Consider the following 20,694-nt stretch of genomic DNA (forward strand, 5'->3'; position numbering starts at 1 on the left):
GAAGAATGACCAAAGCTTTCCTGTCCTCGTCCTTGAAAATGCGCAAACAATGGTGCCTTTGGCACAAAACACCTATTACATATGTTATTAAAGGATGTAACTATGTAAGATTGCCTTAAAAGGTTAGTGTTGCTACAAAAATCAATAGCTTGACTTGGACTAATCACTAAGGCTATACATTGTGGGCGTTAAGCCCACCAACATAAACCCACGTGGGTATCGCTTTTGCAGGCTTAGCTATGTGAACGAATGTTAAACACCTAGCTAGAGGGACAGTAAGGGGACGTGACGACGTGAATGGAGATTAACGCTCCTAACGTTAATCCACAACGGACAGTCTAAAGGACCTAAATAATTATTTTATAAAAATTTGTTAAATTTGATAGTGCTTTACACTTTACTGCTGATTATCTCACCACTCTTTGTATTATAACCACTTTTGTCCGAATATAACGCAGTTTCTGTTTGTTTTATGAAATGATAGCCGATGTGGGACCCACATTTCAATTAATCATATGCCATGTGGTTCCCACCTTCACTATCCATCATTGTCTTCATCCTTATGATACATTTACATACCATGGCGGCCATCTATCCTTTATTTTTAATTTTTATTCATCTGCCTAACTCATCAACAATCCATTTCAGATACATGCACTCAGATCACACAATCTTTACATCCATCAAAAAGTTATTCACTTTTATTCAAGAATCTAGGGATTACTGCATGTGGGACATGAAAATATGATGTTTTTTTTGTTGTGTTTCTCACTAATTCATCAAAAAGATTCAATCTTTTGCTTCTGGGTCTTAACCCATTTGCAGTTTCTTGAATCTTGACCCTTTATCACTTTCAAATCAAGAATTTAAAAGATTTTAGTGGGTGTCAACTCAATTGCAGTCTTTTCAACTTTCCATCAAAATTTAGGTTTTTTTGCACATTAAAACATTGAAATTTGATGTTTTTCAATCTTTTTGCTCACTTATTCATCAAAAGATTCAATATTTGATTCTGGGTCTCAACCCATTTGCAGTTTCTTGAATCACAAAAGAATTTAAAGATTTCAGTGGGTGTTAAACTGTTAACTCAATTGCTGTTTTTTCCACTTTTTATTAAAAAATTAGGGTTTTTTGCACACTGGAACATTGAAATTTGATGTTTTTAGGTGTCTTGATCACATATTCATCATAAAGATTCAATCTTTGATTCTGGGTGTTAACAATTATGGAGAAACAGATCAGTTTCCGGTTGGGAAAAATGGAAAAACAGCAAAGTTTTCGGGTTTCCGCCATGGAAAAACAAGAGAGTTTTAGGATAGCTTTGGGAAGACAGATGAGCTTCAGAAAAACCAAAGATTCACCTGGTAAAAGAGGTGATTCTATGCTTCATTTGGCTTGTAGAGGAGGTAATCTATCAAAGGTATTGGAGATACTTCAAAGTCTTGGACTTGATGCACTGTCTAAACAAAATCAAGAAGGTGAGACTCCTCTTTATGTTGCTGCTGAGAATGGACATGTTCAAATTGTATCTCAGTTTTTGAAACATCTTGATCTTCAAACTGCTTCCATTGCTGCTAATAATGGCTATGATCCATTCCATATTGCTGCAAAACAAGGACATTTAGGTATTATTGCTTATTCTTTTGTATATGTGAAATGAATTTGTAGTAATCAAAAAGTGTAATAAATGCATGAATATTCGGTAGATGTCGATTATTCAAGAAATTAATGATGTAGGATCGAAAGGGCATTAATAAGCCAGAAAATATGTTGGGTAGGGTATGACTTAGTATTTTAAAGTTTGTTCACCTCATGTATAAATTTGTTTTAAGTTGTTCTGGTTTTACAATCTTGCAGAAGTTTTGAGGGAACTTTTGAGTTCGTTCCCGAATCTGGTTATGACCACGGATACATCCAATTCAACCGCTCTACACACGGCTGCAGCTCAAGGACACGTAGACGTGGTCAACCTGCTTCTTGATGCTGATTCAAATCTTGCGAAGATAGCCAGAAACAATGGTAAAACCGTGCTGCATACTGCTGCAAGAATGGGTCATTTGGAAGTGGCAAAATCGGTATTGAATAAAGATCCGACTATTGGTTTTAGGAATGATAAGAAAGGTCAAACCGCTCTTCATATGGCAGTCAAGGGCCAAAATATGGATATGGTGGCTGAGTTAATTAAACCTGATCCAACTGTTTTGAGTTTAGAAGATAATAAGGGGAATACACCTCTCCACATTGCAACTAAAAAAAGCCGCACTAAGGTTTACTTTCACTCTCTATGTTTTGAATTATAACTAATTATTATTGAGTATTGACTTTTTGTAATTGACAGATTGTGAAATGCTTGTTATCATTTGAGGACATTAATGTCAATGCGGTCAACAAGGCGGGAGAGACGCCTCTTGACATTGCAGAAACCTTAAAATTAACAGAAATGGTTGATATTCTAAAAGAAGTGGGAGCGGCTCACTCTAAAGACTATGGTAAACCGCCTAGTGCCGCCAAGCAACTTAAACAGACAGTTAGTGACATAAAACATGATGTTCAATCTCAAATCAGACAGACCCGTAACACGGGATTTAGGGTTCGCAAGATTGCAAAGAAGGTGAAAAAGCTCCACATCAGCGGGCTCAACAATGCCATAAATTCAGCCACTGTGGTTGCGGTTCTTATAGCTACCGTTGCTTTTGCAGCCATCTTCACTGTCCCGGGCCAATATGTTGAGGAAAAGAAAAACGGGTTTACCCTCGGGCAGGCGAATATAGCCACAAATGCTGCTTTTATATTATTCTTTTTGTTTGACAGTTTAGCCCTTTTCATCTCGTTGGCGGTTGTGGTGGTTCAGACATCTATTGTGGTGATTGAAGAGAAGGCGAAGAGACAACTTATGTTTGTGATTAATAAGGTTATGTGGTTGGCGTGCCTTTTTATCTCGATCGCGTTTATTTCGTTGACTTATGTGGTAGTTGGGTCCCATGAGAGGTGGCTTGCTATTTATGCTACAGTGATTGGTGCCACGGTTATGCTGACTACAATCGGGTCGATGTGTTATTGTGTTGTGAGGCATAGGTTGGAGGAGACTAAAATGAGGAATATAAGACGGGCCGAAACTAATTCACATTCTTATTCAATGTCAATGGCATCTGATCCTGAGATTTACAGTGAGAAATACAAGAGAATGTATGCTGTCTAGAAGAAATCGAGTTCAGGGGTATTTTTGGAATTATGGTTATCAAGAGATTCATATGTGGAACTACTTGTGGATCAGACCCTAAACCCCAAGTCTTAAGCCTAGAGGTCAGGTGACTGCTATCGGTCTAGAGGCCAGATGAGTCTATCGGTTGTCCTTGTGAGTTTATTCAACTTTTCTGTAATAAATTATAATCATACGAACGTCTATGTTTGTATATAATCCATAGTACGCAATATCATTGCAGGAAAAGTTGTGTTTATTGTTTTCTTTAAGTTATGCTTATGTCATGATTGTCTAGATTGCGAATACAACTTGAAATTAGAGGCTAGCTCAAAACGGGTCAACAACGAAATTTTAAATAAAATAAGATTACAGTGATGATTACGCAAATTATATTATTTCAGTGATGATTTAATTTATAAATAAGATTTTTAAATAGGCTTTATGTATTAAGAACACAGTTTTTTACTTGTTTGACTTGTCTCATTCTATGGTGCCTTTTATTTTCCTTTCCCATTTGACCCGTTTGAGATAAAATAAAACATAACCAGAATCGACCATAATGGGTCGAAATTGCCATCAAATCCAGTGCAAGTTAGAATCTTTTTGTTGCATGAATACACTACTTAATGATAAAATTAGTTACTTCCAACAAAAAAAAAAAAAGAAAGAAACAATTTAATCTGTCTAATGCACAAAATTCAACAACAAAATACAAATCAGCCTGCTGTTAAAAAGGATCAAGAATCTTGGAATCTGACACTGCATCAACATGTTGTATATATACATACATCAAGAAGCCATGCAGCCGCAGATTCTTGTCTCTATTTTCCGTTCTGTACTTACTCAATGCTCATGCCTACTTCGATGGTGATTATCAAACTTATCATTATGTTTAGAAGATGACCGATGATGAGAACTTTGATGCTTTTTAGAACTGTGACCTTTTGTTGATGGTTCGTGCACAACGGGTTGTTGTTCTTTGGGAGAATAACAGTGGCGTATGTGACACTGGTGACTTCTTGTTTCGGTTGATTTGCTGCCTCTAATTACTACTGATAATATAACTAATTTGTCACGCGTGTCTTCACCATGCCAGTACTTTTGCCCCCCGTCGTCTTCTGTAGCGTGTGTGTCGTCATGGTGTATTGAGATTTCTGCTGTGGTTCCTGGCTTTATTATGCCTATTGCAGGGGCCACCTGCAGTTTCAACCAATTTATATGAAAACGGGTTGTAAGTGTTTTGTAACACGAGTCAGACTGGTAAAATGCTAATAAAAAACTAGAGAAAAATAAAAACGGGTCGAAATCTGTCTCGATACATGGTAGCAGTTACTTAAATTACCTCAAGCCACCTAGGAAATCCAAAACAACTTCTGTTTCTGTACTCTGGTTCTTCACCATCTTTAATGGCAGAAAGACCTTCACACAAAATTTGAAAAATTGCATCTTCTTTATTGCTTGTATTCGTGATCGATAAAGACCGTGTTTCTTGATTTTGAAGGACTATTTTGTTCGTACTAAGTGAAGTATCTGGAACACAACGTAATTCTTCGCGTATAGATCTTATTTTCTCGTTTGACATGAATATTTTCCCGAATTCTTGCCTTCTTATTGATCTGTCCACATGGGAAATTTGGACTTTAAATTTGCACCGAACGGGTTTGTGATCGCTTTCTATTACATCCATACAAGCTTCATACCTGTAAATGCCATCACAGAAAAAATAATGATTTAAATCATAAAAATAAGCGTAAGAAGATGAAAGTTGACCAAATAGACCTACTGCCAAACTGAAGCAACAACAGGACATGCTAAACTGCATTCTGATGTCGGTGAAGAGCGGTTGTCTCGGTATATTATTCTGTCACACCATGCGGGTATCCGCTTTTTCTCCCCAGAATCGTACCCTGAACAACAAAAAATAGTTTACTTATAAACGGGTCAATTCAGATTATGCTTTGAGGTGGCAATGTTGACCAGTTTACTTATAAACGGGCCAATTCAGGCTATGTTTAATCTTTCAAAGTCAAATAGAAAAATTAGCTAAACTGGAGACCGGTAAACGTAGATGGGTCAAACGGGCTGAAATTTGCCCAGGGAGTTTTTAACACAAAAGGCTTCTTGAATCATTATATTTAAGGATTACATTGTTATTGAAATGATAATACTTTTGTAAACACATTTGAAAATTTATTTACAAAAATATTAAAAAAAAAATTACAGAAATGTACATCAGGTCAATCCAACCAATCCATTTGTGTACAAGCTGACCTTTATAATAAGTCAAACATGTAAAATCCAAAAATGAGCTTAAGAAGAAAACAGCACAATGAATATAGCTAATCAAAAGTAGCCTAAAGTGTATATTTTAAAGCATCAAACCTCTTAAATTACCGAAAAAACCGAATTTTTACTGAAATAACTAAACTTTTTAAGTTTCTATAATCATATTTGACACACTATGCGAACAGTTTTGACCCGTTACCAAACCCGCCCGACTCGCCCATTTCCCACCTCCAAATTTCATCAATCTTACCTCCTAAACCAGGTTTCCCTCTCTCAAACTTATAAGTTGGTGGAAATCTGATAATGGCTTCTCGCATTCCTTGAAAAACTTTCCCGGCTTTCATTTCCTCTCTAAGCTGATCCCTTTCTCTCAGCCAATCAAAACTCCTCTGAGAAACAAAGTCACGCGCTTCATCGTACGTTATTCCAAAAAGACGGTAATTGAAGTCTCCACAAAATATAACCATGTCAGCTTCTGCTAGATCCGGCTTCCCCTCATCAGGATTAATAGCCACTGACTGTTACATACAAACTAACTTAAACATACTTTTATAGATATAGCAATAACAATAATAGTAATAGTAATGGTTGTGCTATTATAATGTACTTACATTAGTGGGGCGAAGCATTTGCGCAGTAGAGGAGACACTAGCTGAAAGAACGAGGAGAAACCATAGCAAGCCAAAGGAATAATAAAGCACCCAAAATAAATATGTGGAGAAGGCAAGAGAGCAACACAAAAACAGGTATCGCGCCATACCAGATGCGTTGTTGATTGATCGACCGAATGTGATGTTTTTGTATATGTGATCAAAGTCTGCATTCCTGCGGTTGACAGCTTCCAAATGTGCAGCCAGGTGACAGTTTACAAAGCACATTATTCTGTCGTAAACTCTCAGTCTCAACCCTACACCACCCTGGAAACAAAGGATGATATTTTAAGATCACTTTGTGTTCATTTTGTTTCAGTTAAATCCAAATATTTAATACTGTTTGATCTTCTGTTAAATGCAAGGGCATTTTAGTCTTTTTACACTTAGAGATTATTTGTGTAAATTATTTAAAATTATAAAAAACTAAAAACAAATTAAAGGGAATTCAACCTGTCTTCTTTGTTATTTTTTATTTTGCCAACTTAACTGTTAAGTAACAGATAAAATTACCACTTCTAATGAAAACAAGAGGTTTAAGCTACCCAATATGCATACCTTATTGCCAAACGTCCGACCCAAGCCGCAGGCAACCGCTGCAACATCAAGATCCCCAACATGTGTTCTAAGACTTTTTCTTACCCTAAAAGATGACATATTACAATAATGTAACATATGAAAGAACCAAAAGATAGAAACTTTATGGGCAATATACAAAGTAAAAAGTTGGTCTCAAAGTTGTTTAATTATCACATAAAGCTGAAATGAGTGTGTATGAATCTGTGTCTGTGGAAGTAAATACCAAATGGCTATGAGCAGGCCCGCCAGCTGTCTAGATCCTACGCGCTCAAAACTAGATCCTTCGCCCATAGCTTTCCCTATTGCATCTTGCCACCATTGTCCGTTAGAACTCCCTTCAACACCTATCTGCACTTGACATCAAACAATAAGTGCAAAATGCAATTCATATGTCTCAAAAATGATGTTTAACTAGAGAAATATTATTAATCCTGATGATAATTACAAAAGTTCATTGTTTCAAGATTTTTAAAGTAAGATATACTAAAAAGACTTCAAGAAGTATGTTGACCTTTTGAGTGCAAAAATGCTTTATTAATTTTACCAGGGGTAGCAATTTTCGACATGAAACGAACACGACAGGGAAATATTCAGGTTTTGGTTTGTCATATTCAACCCGTTTAAAAACGAGGTCGTGTTTGGGTTGACTTGTTTCCCCGTTTAGGTGAACAGGTGGACCCGCCAACCGGTTTAGTTAGACAGGTCAACCCACTAACTCGTTTATGCCCTGTTTAACCATTTATTTAAAATTAATCAACCAATTACCTGACAACCCGTTTGACATATTTAGACAAATGGGTTAAACATGTCTGTTTGGGTTACACGATATTAAGTGCGTGCAGGTTAGGTTGAACTTTTTGACACAAATAAAAATGTGGGCCGTGACACCGTGTTCAGGTTGAACAATTTAACACGCCAACCCGCAACATGTCAACATGACACGATTGACACCCCTATCTATAATGCAATAACTCGTTATAAATGTGAAGAACCATTAAAATAATTCAAACATCTTACAGTTTCTTTAGCAGCAGACATTGCAAGAAATCCTGCTCCCATTTCCACTTCTTGCAATCCAACAACTAAAATATCAACGTCAGAAGCTTGCGACCCGACCCACGAAATAAGTGCTTCTTGACACGGTTTTCCTTGACCAACATTCCATGTACCGACCATAAGCTTAATTGTTTCAAGGGTATTATACATATCTTCCCTTTTCGCTAACTCGGGTCTCAAAATATTATCAAGAGGCCCGGGAGACGAAATATACCACCCGCGGATACCACCATGTGTAGCTAAACTAAAAACCGACCCGCTCCCAACTACCATTTTGATAACGGGCCCATTATGAGCCATCCAACCCGCTATCAAATTTCCCTCAAGATCAATCACTTGGACCATACCACTCACATACCCGACCCATATCCGTGGCCCGTAAGTACAAAAACACAAAACTGCACAATGGTGGTGATGAAAGTCACGCAAACGGGTGCCATTGTGATCCCATTGGACCAAAACACCGTTTGAAGATCCGGTCCAGATCATTCCATCATGTGCAAGCAAAAGGGCTTCGGTTTTTTTGGCTTCTTCGGCTGCAAATGCATTTGTACCCTTTGTTGCAACTCGTCTAACTGCATCTGCAGCTCCTATTAATGCATTTCTTGATCTCTGTAAAAAACTACCTCCTTGTTTTTCTTTTCTGGATTTTGACCCGGCTTTTACACTACCATCTTCATCTAGAGTTTGATCTTTCTCTGAAGGTGCATCAACCCGATTCTCGATTTGTCCATCTACATTGTATACTTTCAAAAGTTCCCTAGTGCGAGCATCCCTATAGTTGCAATGATCAGTTATTATTATTTGGATAACCAAGTTTTGCAAGTGTTTCACTAATATCAAATGTTATTTATTTTATATGTCATCATAGATATATATTTTCTATATAAGTAATGAAGTGAAATCATACCATAATGAGAAGCTGAGAGAACCTGCAGCCCATATTTTGGACTTGACATTATCAGACAACAAATACTTGACATCTGAAGAAGATATACTACAAACACCATTAACAGTGGCCTGGCTTTTAAGGTCGATACCTGACCGTTCAACTAGCAAGGCCGCCATATGACGTTCTTCAGGCGATAACAAGAGTGATTTTTCAACCGATTCCCATGGCCAAACCTTTATCACTCCATTCTCAGACCCAGTCCATATGTCACCTGCAGAATCAAAACAAATGGTTTAAACTTTCACTAAATTGTGGACATGATATATCGTGACCAAAATCTTAACCATCAAGCATGGTTTGACAATTACAGTAGGGGTGTCAATCGTGTCATGTTAGCAGGTTCAAAAACATCAAGTGTTTAATCGAACACGACCCCATTAACCCATTTATCTAAACGTGTCAAACGTGTTGACAGGTGATAATCAAGTTGTAAGCATGTTATTCAAGTTGGTGGCGACATGTTTAACTAAACATGTTGACAACCTGTTTAACTAAATGGGTTAATTAGGTCAACCCGAACACGACTCACATATTTTTATTCATATAAAAGCCATCAACCTTAACAAGCACACACTTAAAAGTTTTGTAACCCAAGCACGACCTGGTTAACCATTTATCTAAGCATATGAAACGGGTTGGCAGGTGACAACCAAGTTGTAAGCGTGTTATTAAAGTTGGTGGATTGTCAAAAAAAATGGGTTAAACGGGTTAATGAGTCGCATGTTTAATTAACAGGTTAGCAAGTCTACCTGTTTAACAAAACTGGTTAAACAGGTCAACCACCCATTTTTAAACATATCAGATATGTCAACTCAAAACCTCACTACGCAGTTGGTAAACTAGTTACCATACGAAGAAGTCACCATGGCAAGAACCGAGCCGCGATGGTACGCCAGAAACGAAAGACTTTCTTTAAACGAAACATCATCATTAATCTGCTGATCCATCTTCCAACTCCTAACTTTCCCATCTTTATGCCCACTCCACACCAACTTACACCCCATGTCCACCATCAAACACATTGTAGGCGGCGTATTCACCGACTCATAAAAAGGCGCCGCGTCCTCATCCCCTCTCCGCGCCCTCCCACCAATCCCCAACCCAGGTTCGTACACATCCGCAATATTCCAAAACCTCACCCCGGACTCCTGCCCAGCCCATAACTGGGTCTCTGTACAGCCAATTGTACGGATGAACCTGCCCACTTGAGTTTCTCTCAAGGGGTGGGGTCGGAGTTCCAGCGCTGTGGGTCGGCCAGGGTGGACGGCCGACCTGGACGGCGCTTTAAAGAACCCCGACCCACCACTAGTACCAGAGAATTCTGGCATCTGGTGGTTTTCTTGGAATGAGTTACTATGATTACTATTATTATTATTAATATTATTATTGTAAGGAAAATTTTGGTTTTGATGGTCGTCGTCTTCGTCTTCGGGGTAATTATAGAAGGCGGAGGCGTTCATGGTGGCGTCGTCGAGGCTGTGTTTGCGATGGTGGTGGTGTTTGACGTGGCGCTTGAAGAAATGGGTGCCGGTGTTGGTGCGGAGCTGGTAGGAATGGGATTTACGGTTGCCGGAGGGTGGAGGAGCGGTGGCTAGAGCAGACAAGGCATTAGCGTCGGCTTCATCTAACGCCTTGCTCATTTTTCAAATGGATTAAATTAAAAGATCGAATTCAACTTCATCGATTGCATTGCGCGCATGCGGGCTATTGAGTTATAATCTAAGATTGAAAGAGGAAATGAATTACAGGATTGAAAGGGTGAGAAGTTGAAGACGAAGAATGTGGTTGCACGTACGGACCATAATATTGCCATGCAAATATTATACTCATGCCCGGAATATTCGCCTACTTTGTATAAATTATAATTATGTTGTTTTTATATATGTTTCTTTTTAATGAATTAATTTAGCCCAATCCGAGAAAACACGTACCCGAACTCAAACTAACCCGATTTGAAAAATTCGAACTCAAGAAAAGATTAACCCGAACCCGAGCCAAAGTAATTCAGGTTGATTCTCGGGTTTGATTTATAAGTTTCGGGTCAACCTGAATAAATTTTTAGGTTTGAAATTAAACATAGTTTTAGGTATAATAGACTTAGTCTTAGCCACTAACCTTATCAGAGTCTTGTCCCCATCGATTGTAGTCATTACAACTATTATAGATCGATTGTTTATTGTTAATTTATGTTTCCCGTTTATTACTAATAGCAACCGTAATCGAACAACCAAATCACGCCCGATTAAAGACGATTATGGTTCGAGTTAGTTTTACTCTTCTTTTGGATTGTTTTATCAAGTTATGTTGGTTTATTATTTGATTAATTGATTACGAGCAAAGAATAATATGTTGTTTTAATTTTAGCATTGTAATTTTTTAAATTTGTTGTTTTGTTTTATAGGATTCTCAAAACCCGATTAACCCAGCCCTGAAAAACCCATAGAGATTTAGGTTGGGTTTCGGTACAAGATTTAAAACTTTGAAACCTGAAGAACCCGACCCGAAAACCCCGAAACCCGAAAAACAAACCCAAATAACACCCCTAAATTAATCAACTATTTTATTATATGATTTGATTTTATAACACAGCTTATTTTAATGTTGACCAACTATTTTATATTATTAAAAGTTCTAAAATTGAATTCCTAATATATTTTAACGAAAAAGTCATACTATCTGATTATTATTTTTGGGTTCGGTATACGGTAATGAAACCTCATGCTTGTTGACTAGAAAACTCTAACCATTCATTGACGTACTCAGACTACGGTGGTGCAAGCTAACTAGTTACTCGAAATTTTTTTGATAAAAAAAATTGAAATTGAGTCCAGTTTAAACAAGCTTGAGACTTAGGTCATGTTTGCCTGTTTGGTTGACATAATCTAAAGAAATTGAGGTTGGAATTGAAAAATATTTCATAAATTATAATGTTTAGTTCACCACTGATAAATTTGAAATGAAATTAATTTCACCAAATTCATTAACTCACAAGAATGCTACTATCTTTCCACACATTGATAGAAAGTATGAAATCCTTTGAAATTCATCACATTTCATTTAAATACCCTCAAAAGAATTTGAAAAGTCTCGTTAACCTCAATTTGCTTTTTTTTTTTGTTTTCCATTTATTCCGAAAAAGTTTTTTTTCTTTAAATATTTCCATTTATTCTCATTCAGTTGTATTCAAAGTCAAACTTACATGTTGTGATGTTGATTTAAAGTTAACGATGCTTCGTGAAAATTAAAAAGCTCTTATTTGTTCTCAAAATAAAAATAACAATATATAGATATAAAGCACGCAAGCAAACTGAAAAGTAATAATGTAAGTAAATTAAAAATGTATAACTTGAAGCCCAAAATCTTCATTGAATTTGCTTGTAACGCTCTTTGGGCTAAGAAAGGTGTTTAAGATGCAAAATGATGGTTTTGTATTTTGAGTTCTATTTTCATTCCAATTCGTTTTATACTTTTACCACAAACAAGTTACATGTTTTAGATGGAATTAATTATATTCTTTTAAATTCCAATTCCGTTTAAACGTTCCAATTTCATCACAAACATTCTACGAACAGGACCGACTCAACGATTTTGGAGGCCTAAATCGAAATGGGATTTTATGGCCCTTTCATGAAAATTGTGAATAAAGGAACAAAAAAGGCTTAAAATTGGTCTGAAGTGAGATTGTTATCGACCAACCTAAAAATTTGAGATTGATAAAATTCAATTTCTCTACTATAAGTTAATTTTATTAAGAGAAGTTGAACATATTTATTTATCATAATTAAGAGCAGTGTCACGTGCATCTTAACTTGTAAACCAATGTAGATGTAGTGGGTACTTGCTATTGTATATATATTGTCAGTTGGAAGTGTCGGCCCACTTTTCTTTCGTGGGCCCAATACAGTTTTCTTTAGTGGTTCAATAATATAAACCGGTAAATATCACGCCTCACATTCATAAAACCTACTTCTTTTGTTATTTCACCAAAGACATCTGTTTAGTAGCTAGCAGCGCCGCACGCCATCACAGGCCGCCTTTAAAGGTAAACCATTGGCTGCTAGCTTTAGAGGAAAACAACTACCATCATTTGACGGTAGGAATTCGTTACTTATATTTAATTAATTCTATAATATTTTGAGTTATATAGGTAACGGGAATTTCATGTTCATTTTATCATTAACTTTTGATTTTGTTACAAAGTGGCACGCCTAATTACTTCTACATTGTTTCATCATGCAGGGAACTGAATACCTTATATATCAATCCATTATAACATGTTGATTGTTCATAGCAGTATAACAAGCAACCGTAAAATTTGGAGTCACATGGTAATGTTAAACATCACAGTTTTATATCACCACTTAGGGGTAGTATGTTAGGTCGTCTATGTTAAATTAGAGTTCTTGTTTGATGCTATGTTTTTCATTGACTGGTTATATTGAATTTCGAATCATATTTCCTAATAAAAATTTACCGCGTATGAATTCGCTTTCTTACATCAAATGTTTCCTTAAAAAATTTATTGTATATGAAATAATTTTCTTGCGGAGCGATATGAAAGGTTTTCAAAGTGATTGAGAAAGTAAGTATTATCTTTACAATAGTTTCTACTTCCATATATGAAATTTAGGTTGAATTACATGTATCAAAATCCAGATGTTGTCGATCTAGCCATTGTGGATTAAGTGTTGAAATTTTCTATTTTTTAATATATAAAATTTTTACCATAGTAAAACTATACACCTATTCAAATTTTTTAGGTGATTCACAGTTTAGTCTCGTTTTTTACAAAATATTTAGAGATAAGAAATTAGAAGCCTAACTGATAAATAAGCATTGTTGTAGTTTATATTCATAAACTAGATTTTGTTGCAGAATGGGATATGCATAGAAGATCTAAACCGCAGAGAGACAGTAAACTGCTTAGATGTTTATGTGCTGCTTTGATTGAATCTGTGAAAGGATTATTGAAGTCAACGTGGTGTGATGGTAAGTTGAGCAAAGACGCACATAAGCAGATAGTAAAAAAGACTGTTGAAAAGGTTATTACCACCTTACCATCGAAGGAAATTCCAGATATTAAAGATTATCATGTCTCATCTAAAACAAAATACTCAAAGTTGGCATAATAACGAGCCAGTAGGTGGTCCAAGTAATCTAAATGAAATTGTAACGACGATGACGATCTTAATGAATGTAAAATGAAATTGTAATGAAGTAATCTAAATGAAATTGTAAATGAATTTGTGTTATTAGGTAGCTATAAAATTAATCTAAATTAATCTAAGTGCAAAACGTAAATTCAATGATTTGGTTGTTTGGTTTTGATTAATAAAAAGATAGTTAAAACAATAAACGAGTTTTAATCAATATGAGACAATATGCCTTCCCTCGGTTTCAGGTTTCTATGAATGTCAAAGTTAATGTTTAACTGAGATGAACAATAAATAAAGTTCGTGTTTATGTAAACGATTGCGATAATTGAGGATCAAGTACTTGGATTATAAAACGCAAGGTAATCACTCAAAAACCAATTAGTTTATCCAACCCCGAATCCCTCCCGATTAATCTCGATTACTTAAAGCACCAAGAACTGACGGTTTAGAACACAAATTCGATAAACTAACAATCTATCAACCAATACATAAACACCATAATAATGAAATCAATAAGATCAATTATTATCTCATAAATTGTATAAACATTCAACAAAACATTCATAAATAAACCTTACAATCCGAGGGAAAACAATAAGGAGTTTAGCCGAACATGATTCGGTTCATCATTCCTTCAATTATAGTTTGCATATGAATCAAAAACGAGTCTTTAATGATTACCACACTCAAAATATTGTTCTTGCACTCCAAAATCGCCTCTTGGTTGCTCTAGGGTGAAAAGATATGATTCAGATGTGAAAAGCCGTCCAAAAATACATGTTATATGGCAGTTACGAATTGCAGCGTAGCCTCCACCGTAAGCTACGATGGCTACCGTAGCTTACGGTATCTTTAAAAAAACCAACGGTGGCCACAAACTGCCTTACGGCAGCTTTTTACTCCAACACCCACCGTAGCTTACGGTGGCTACCGTAAGCTACGGTGGCTTCAACTTTGTTTCATCTTGTTTTCTCCATAACTTCTTCGTTCTAAGTCCGTTTTCTTCACCGTTTTCGCCCACGCTCTCGTAATTTCATCTTCTATCTTCTCATACCTGCCATTACACGAGTAAACATAGTTATCTAATTCAACAAAATAAACATATTAAACGCATAAATATTAACGAACTTAAACCACTTAAGGGTTGTCCCATGGACCACCCGTTAGGTGGTCCAAGTAATCTAAATGAAATTGTAACGACAATGATGATCGTAATGAATGTAGTGACAAAAGTTTGCAATAGTATGGTGTTTTATGTATGCTCGTATATATGTATATACACGTATGTGTGCATATTTAGAAATATATATAGAATATATGTTATGTTATTATGAGTAAATGATTGTTATAAACATTTATGTTGTGGTGACTATCTATGTTCTAACTCCCATCATAGCATTTAGTTTATACTCATATCGTATCCTTATAAACAGAGACATCTTGTATTTGATCTAATATACTCAATGAGAAGACTTCTCTCATTCATCATTCTATACTATCTTTCACTATATTGTGTTCTTATATTTATCTACTATGAATGTTGATTGCTAATAGGTCGTTGTTTCACAACACGTTATCAGCATGACTGCATGAGTCTCTTCTATTCTTCTTAGTCTCATTCTCCCGTCATAACCAAGGTATCAATATTGACCTTTTATTGATCTTTGACAATCACATGCTATTGTTTTCTTTTCGAGGAAAGGTGAATAACAAATTTAAGTCACTGATATGCTTTTTTATTCTTTCTCATAAATCATGATACGTATTATAAATTCTAAAGAATTAGTATGCAAATTTTCCTCACCCAAAAGAATTTGAAGAGTTAATATGCATATTAGTTAAAAAGGTTTATATTCGGTTCCTCATATCGCACATCAAGTTTTCCCAGCCCAATTTATTGCATCCAGTGTACCTATTATTAAAGCACTAGCCATGTAGTCATCCATTCTCCAACAGATCATGAGTTATTTGAGAGAATATTGTTTATCTTTTTTGGAATTATTGTACTTTATAACTTCTTTTTTTTTCATGAGTTGTCATCAAACGATAGTTGTTTTCCAAATGGTTGACATAAAAAAAATACATGATAAATTTGAATATAAATCCACACATATTGTATTTTGGAATATTGATATTAGAGTTCTTTCATGTTAGAGTTTGAGTGGGCAAAGCGGCTTGAGGAAACGGTTACGAGGTTAAGTTGTGAATCAGTGTAGTTATTTGATGGGTTTTCAGTTTTTAATTTTTTGTGATGATTTTATAAACGTCAAAAATGTAGGAAACTATAAATATTCAGTAAGTAAATCTTCTTAACTCAATAGTAATTATAATGATTATTCAATAATTACTTAACTATAAATATTTTAAATAGTGGTATTTATTAGAATAAATGTAATTAAATTACATTTGTACGTGAGTTATGAAAACTTTAATGAATTGTGATTTTTTTGTATGCACAAGTAAAGAACTATGAAAAAAAGTACTACTATGTTTAAGATAGTATGTGGTTTACATTGCTCTGACTTAAAATGAATGGTACACATTTAGCATGGTACCTTATTCAAACTTACAAAGTACATTTGTTATTATAATAATCACACTATATATTGACGAGTGCAATTGGTGAAAGACTGAAAGTAAGCATGTAAAAGTAATTCTGTGATACACCAATTTTATAAAATTTTAAATCCAATTTACTACAAAATTATGAACATGTTATTGAGTTTTTCATATACCAAACTAATAAATTGGTATATTCAATTTTGTTATCAAGTAACATTGATTATGATTTCATTGGTGATTACATTTTACAAAGAAAAAAAAAATAATTTTATTATTTCTCTTTTTACCCGTTAACAAAGAAGAAAAACAAATTCTTTTTATTCTAACGCCTTTTTGTGTTTCAATGGTTGACTAATTCTTTTTAAGATTCATCCGAGTATATTGTTTCAAACATATCTTTATATTTTATTTTGTTGATATCATTGTTAGTATATCTTAGTCTCGTTTTTTACAAAATTTTTAGAAATAAGAAATTAGAAGCCTAACTGATAAATAAGCATTGTTGTAGTTTATATTCATAAACTAGATTTTGTTGCAGAATGGGATATGCATAGAAGATCTAAACCGCAGAGAGACAGTAAACTGCTTAGATGTTTATGTGCTGCTTTGATTGAATCTGTGAAAGGATTATTGAAGTCAGCATGGTGTGATGGTAAGTTGAGCAAAGATGCACATAAGCAGATAGTAAAAAAGACTGTTGAAAAGGTTATTACCACCTTACCATCGAAGGAAATTCCAGATATTAAAGATTATCATGTCTCATCTTAAACAAAATACTCAAAGTTGGCATAATAACGAGCCAGTAGGTGGTCCAAGTAATCTAAATGAAATTGTAACGACGATGATGATCTTAATGAATATAGTGACAAAAGTTTGCAATAGTATGGTGTTTTATGTATGCTCGTATATATGTATATACACGTATGTGTGTGTGTGTGTATATATATATATATATATAGAATATATGTTATGTTATTATGAGTAAATGATAACCTTTTTAAAAAAACATAAATGAAAAGGGAAAATAGGAAGAATATGTGCTATATATAAAAGAAGAATAAAGTAGTAAAAACGACACACTGACATGTTATATAAATATATACAATAGTTTATACTTATTTGATGGCTTTTATGCAATGAAGAAGAAACACTTCGATATGACGAGTAATAGAGTTTTGGAAAGTTATTGTATTTCTAAGTAGATGGGCGTTCTCCCCAATTCACCAAATTTTTCATTATGCCCTGCTAGCGCATCACACTCAATTCAACTCATCTTTACTTTATCAAGAAAATACTCCTTAGAGCATTCCCAACTGATTCCTTGTCTCAATATTCTATAATTACACTAAAAAACACCACATTTCTCTCATGTTCATTAAATAATACTTTTTCCTTACATTTATCACTATCTTTTCTGTCTTTCACTTATAGTCACTTTCCTCAAAATATATAAAATCATTATATTTTATTTCTTCTCAACTCACAACCACTCTCTATCCTATCTTATAATTTGCAAATCTCCTCATAATTTTTAGGGGATGGGCTAAGAATGCTCTTAATTCACCAAATTTCTCACTATGTCATGTCATTCACCATTTAATATTTGAAAGTAAAATTAATAGTACAAATTAAGAACATTACCAACAAATTAAATTAAAAACATTGATTTATAACTAATCTATATATATAAACACAAAGTTAAAAATAAATAAATTCTAGTACTTATCATCTCCGAGTAGTTAAACACGTAATGATATTTCACCAAATTTACTGCTTCAAATACGTGCCAAAGTCGTCACGAGATCAAAATCCGTTTTCGTTAAAGTATATACGGGGATGTTAGGAAAATATTTGTACAAACCTATGTATTTATTATTAAATTAGCAAAAATAATTCAAAACGAAAAATGGATGAGATTGGGGAATTAATGTGGAAATCTAACTTGTTCAGTTGTACCTTCCACAATGAGCAACCTCAAAATAATTGGAGGGGGGGATTTTGGTCCATATCACATGGTCTAGATAGCCGATCCAAATGACATGGTCATACGAGGCATCACACTTACAAAGATCAACTCACATTAGTTCATTTCAAAACAGATGCCATTACAGCTATGAGTGGTACGTCTCTCTTATTCGTAATGTTGGCAAGAGCTTGGCGTTTTCGACAACCTTCCGATTATGATTCACCAACGGTATCACTCAGTTCTCCCTATTCAACCAAAAAAGAAAAGGAAACCCAAAGAAACCCTAGAAATTCAATAGTGTTGGTGGGTTTTTAACTTCAAAAGAAATCAAAACTAGGGATGAGCATTTTGTACCAAATACCCGTACTTGTATCCGTACCGTACCCGTATACGTGCATGTACATGTACCGATTTAGCTTATTCGGTACGGGTATTGATAGTTGGTACACATTTTTATTGAATTTTGGTACATGTACAATCGGGTACATGTACGGGTACGGCACGGGTACATTTGGTATTTTGTACCTGTATGGAGTATATAAGGGTTTAATTAGGATTCTTCATATTTAATATATAAAATAAATCCTCCAACCATGTTATTATTGAACAAGTACCAAACGTTTCTTCAAAATTAAATAATATAACATCAAAAACTTGAACCAACAACAAAATCACTTAAAGTCGGCGACCAAATTAGGGTTCTTCAATACTATCTTATCATTAAATCGACGGCTAATTTGGTACGTGTACTAATTTGGTACCCGTGACGTACCTGTGAAAGTACCGATACCCGGACTAACTCAAGTTGTTTGTTACTCGTACCGGTACCGGTTTCAAGATCGTCGAAGATTTGAAAATAAAAAGGCAAAGTGGTACAAAAACGGGTACTGTACCGAAATACCCTTATCAATACCCGTACCCGTACTCGTACCATACCGAAAAATTTGGTACGAGTATTGGTACGTGTTTTTATTGATTTTTGGTACGAGTACAATCGGGTATAGGTACGGGTACGAAAAAAGTACTACTATGTTTAAGATAGTACAATCGAAAGAAACTTATATACGTGAATCCAAAAGCTCTGCCTATTAAGGTAAGACATTGTGCCATCGTGCAAAGTTTCTAATCTCGTGATTATCGTTATAATTATTGGTTTTATACTAATTTAGATATACTACATTGTGTTTAACCTAGGTGCTTAATACCAAGAGGCGTTCTTTAATTGTAAACTTGCAAGGTGAGACATTTGAGTTTTTTTACAACTCACATTTGCATGAGACAACTATTTTTCCGACAATGTCATGATAATTTCACAACCTATAAAGCTCATGGCAAATGGTCTAAATGTTTTCAAATATATTTTTAAAAGTATTTGAAATACATTACAGTGATTAAGTCTCTGTAGACTTACGGGATGGTTACTACCGGTATTGTGGGGGTTTTGTATACAAGGTTTGCCTACTGGGCTAATACACATTACTTATTAGACAAGTGTTAGCCAATAAGTAATATGACCACAGTCATAGATACGGTCGAGTGACAAGTATCTTTCGATAATTTGTAAGCATCTTAATGCTATAACTGTAAAATGTGTCATTTACAAATGAATGTACTCACTAGTATTTCTTACTGATCAAATATTTTAAACATCTTTCAGGTGACTTGTTAGAGACAAAGGAAAAGGAAGGATGTCTGCGGGCTTCCAGCTTAAATAAGTGGCTTGTCACCAGAATAAATAAACGTGTTTTGTAAATTAGGGTTTATCCCTATAAAATTTATGTTTATATCAAAGTGGATTAAATTCCCAGTTTATTATAATAACAATCATGGTGTTTTTATAACTCTGATCATTTTTCCTAACTACGATTCTGATAAAATTTTCCACTGTAAAATAATTTAATAAACACCGATACCACCAATAAATGTTCACTGCTTCCCTCCCAAGGTATAAGGGTCGGGGGCTGTGACAGCTGAAGTGGTATCAGAGTCACTGGTTTAAGCAATATGAGTATTTTAATAATACCTAATCTTAAAATTAAAAGTTAGAAAATACATGTATTAACCTATGTGTTAACCATACATATAAGATTCTAACCACACGTGAAAATAAATACTATTTTCTTTTGGAGTTCGTTGTTTTATTGCTTTTGATTAACAACATGAGTGAGCTAGTTGAAGCTTTCGAAAACATATCCGTTAACACCACGGATATGGAAGAAGGGGAATCTAGTAAACAACACCCTGAACTCATGATCTTTCAAGCACAACCTGTAGAAAAACCAAAG

At 34.8% G+C, this 20,694-nt stretch overlaps 2 protein-coding genes across 2 annotated transcripts; one reads left to right on the top strand and one right to left on the bottom strand.

Moving 5' to 3' along the window:
• Positions 1 to 441: 441 nt before the first annotated feature.
• On the top strand, positions 442 to 3,523 carry LOC143590189 (uncharacterized). Its single transcript, XM_077070742.1, has 3 exons — positions 442 to 1,625; positions 1,858 to 2,267; positions 2,339 to 3,523. The coding sequence occupies exons 1-3, from the start codon at positions 1,226 to 1,228 to the stop codon at positions 3,197 to 3,199; spliced, it is 1,671 nt and encodes a 556-aa protein (XP_076926857.1). The 5' UTR covers positions 442 to 1,225; the 3' UTR covers positions 3,200 to 3,523.
• Positions 3,524 to 4,045: 522 nt separating this feature from the next.
• On the bottom strand, positions 4,046 to 11,116 carry LOC143590200 (type I inositol polyphosphate 5-phosphatase 13-like). The gene is made up of 10 exons (XM_077070755.1): positions 9,573 to 11,116; positions 8,684 to 8,936; positions 7,735 to 8,548; positions 6,941 to 7,065; positions 6,697 to 6,781; positions 6,100 to 6,405; positions 5,739 to 6,006; positions 4,986 to 5,109; positions 4,545 to 4,902; positions 4,046 to 4,399 (listed from the first exon to the last, which is right to left on the bottom strand). Exons 1-10 carry the CDS (start codon positions 10,363 to 10,365, stop codon positions 4,046 to 4,048), a joined length of 3,480 nt encoding a protein of 1,159 aa, XP_076926870.1. The 5' UTR covers positions 10,366 to 11,116.
• Between the last annotated feature and the right edge of the window lie 9,578 nt (positions 11,117 to 20,694).

The sequence above is a fragment of the Bidens hawaiensis genome, unplaced genomic scaffold (assembly GCF_021521415.1).
Source record: "Bidens hawaiensis isolate Kalapana, Puna unplaced genomic scaffold, B.hawaiensis_p1.1 tig00038207_1, whole genome shotgun sequence".
In the NCBI taxonomy this organism is placed as follows: domain Eukaryota; kingdom Viridiplantae; phylum Streptophyta; class Magnoliopsida; order Asterales; family Asteraceae; genus Bidens; species Bidens hawaiensis.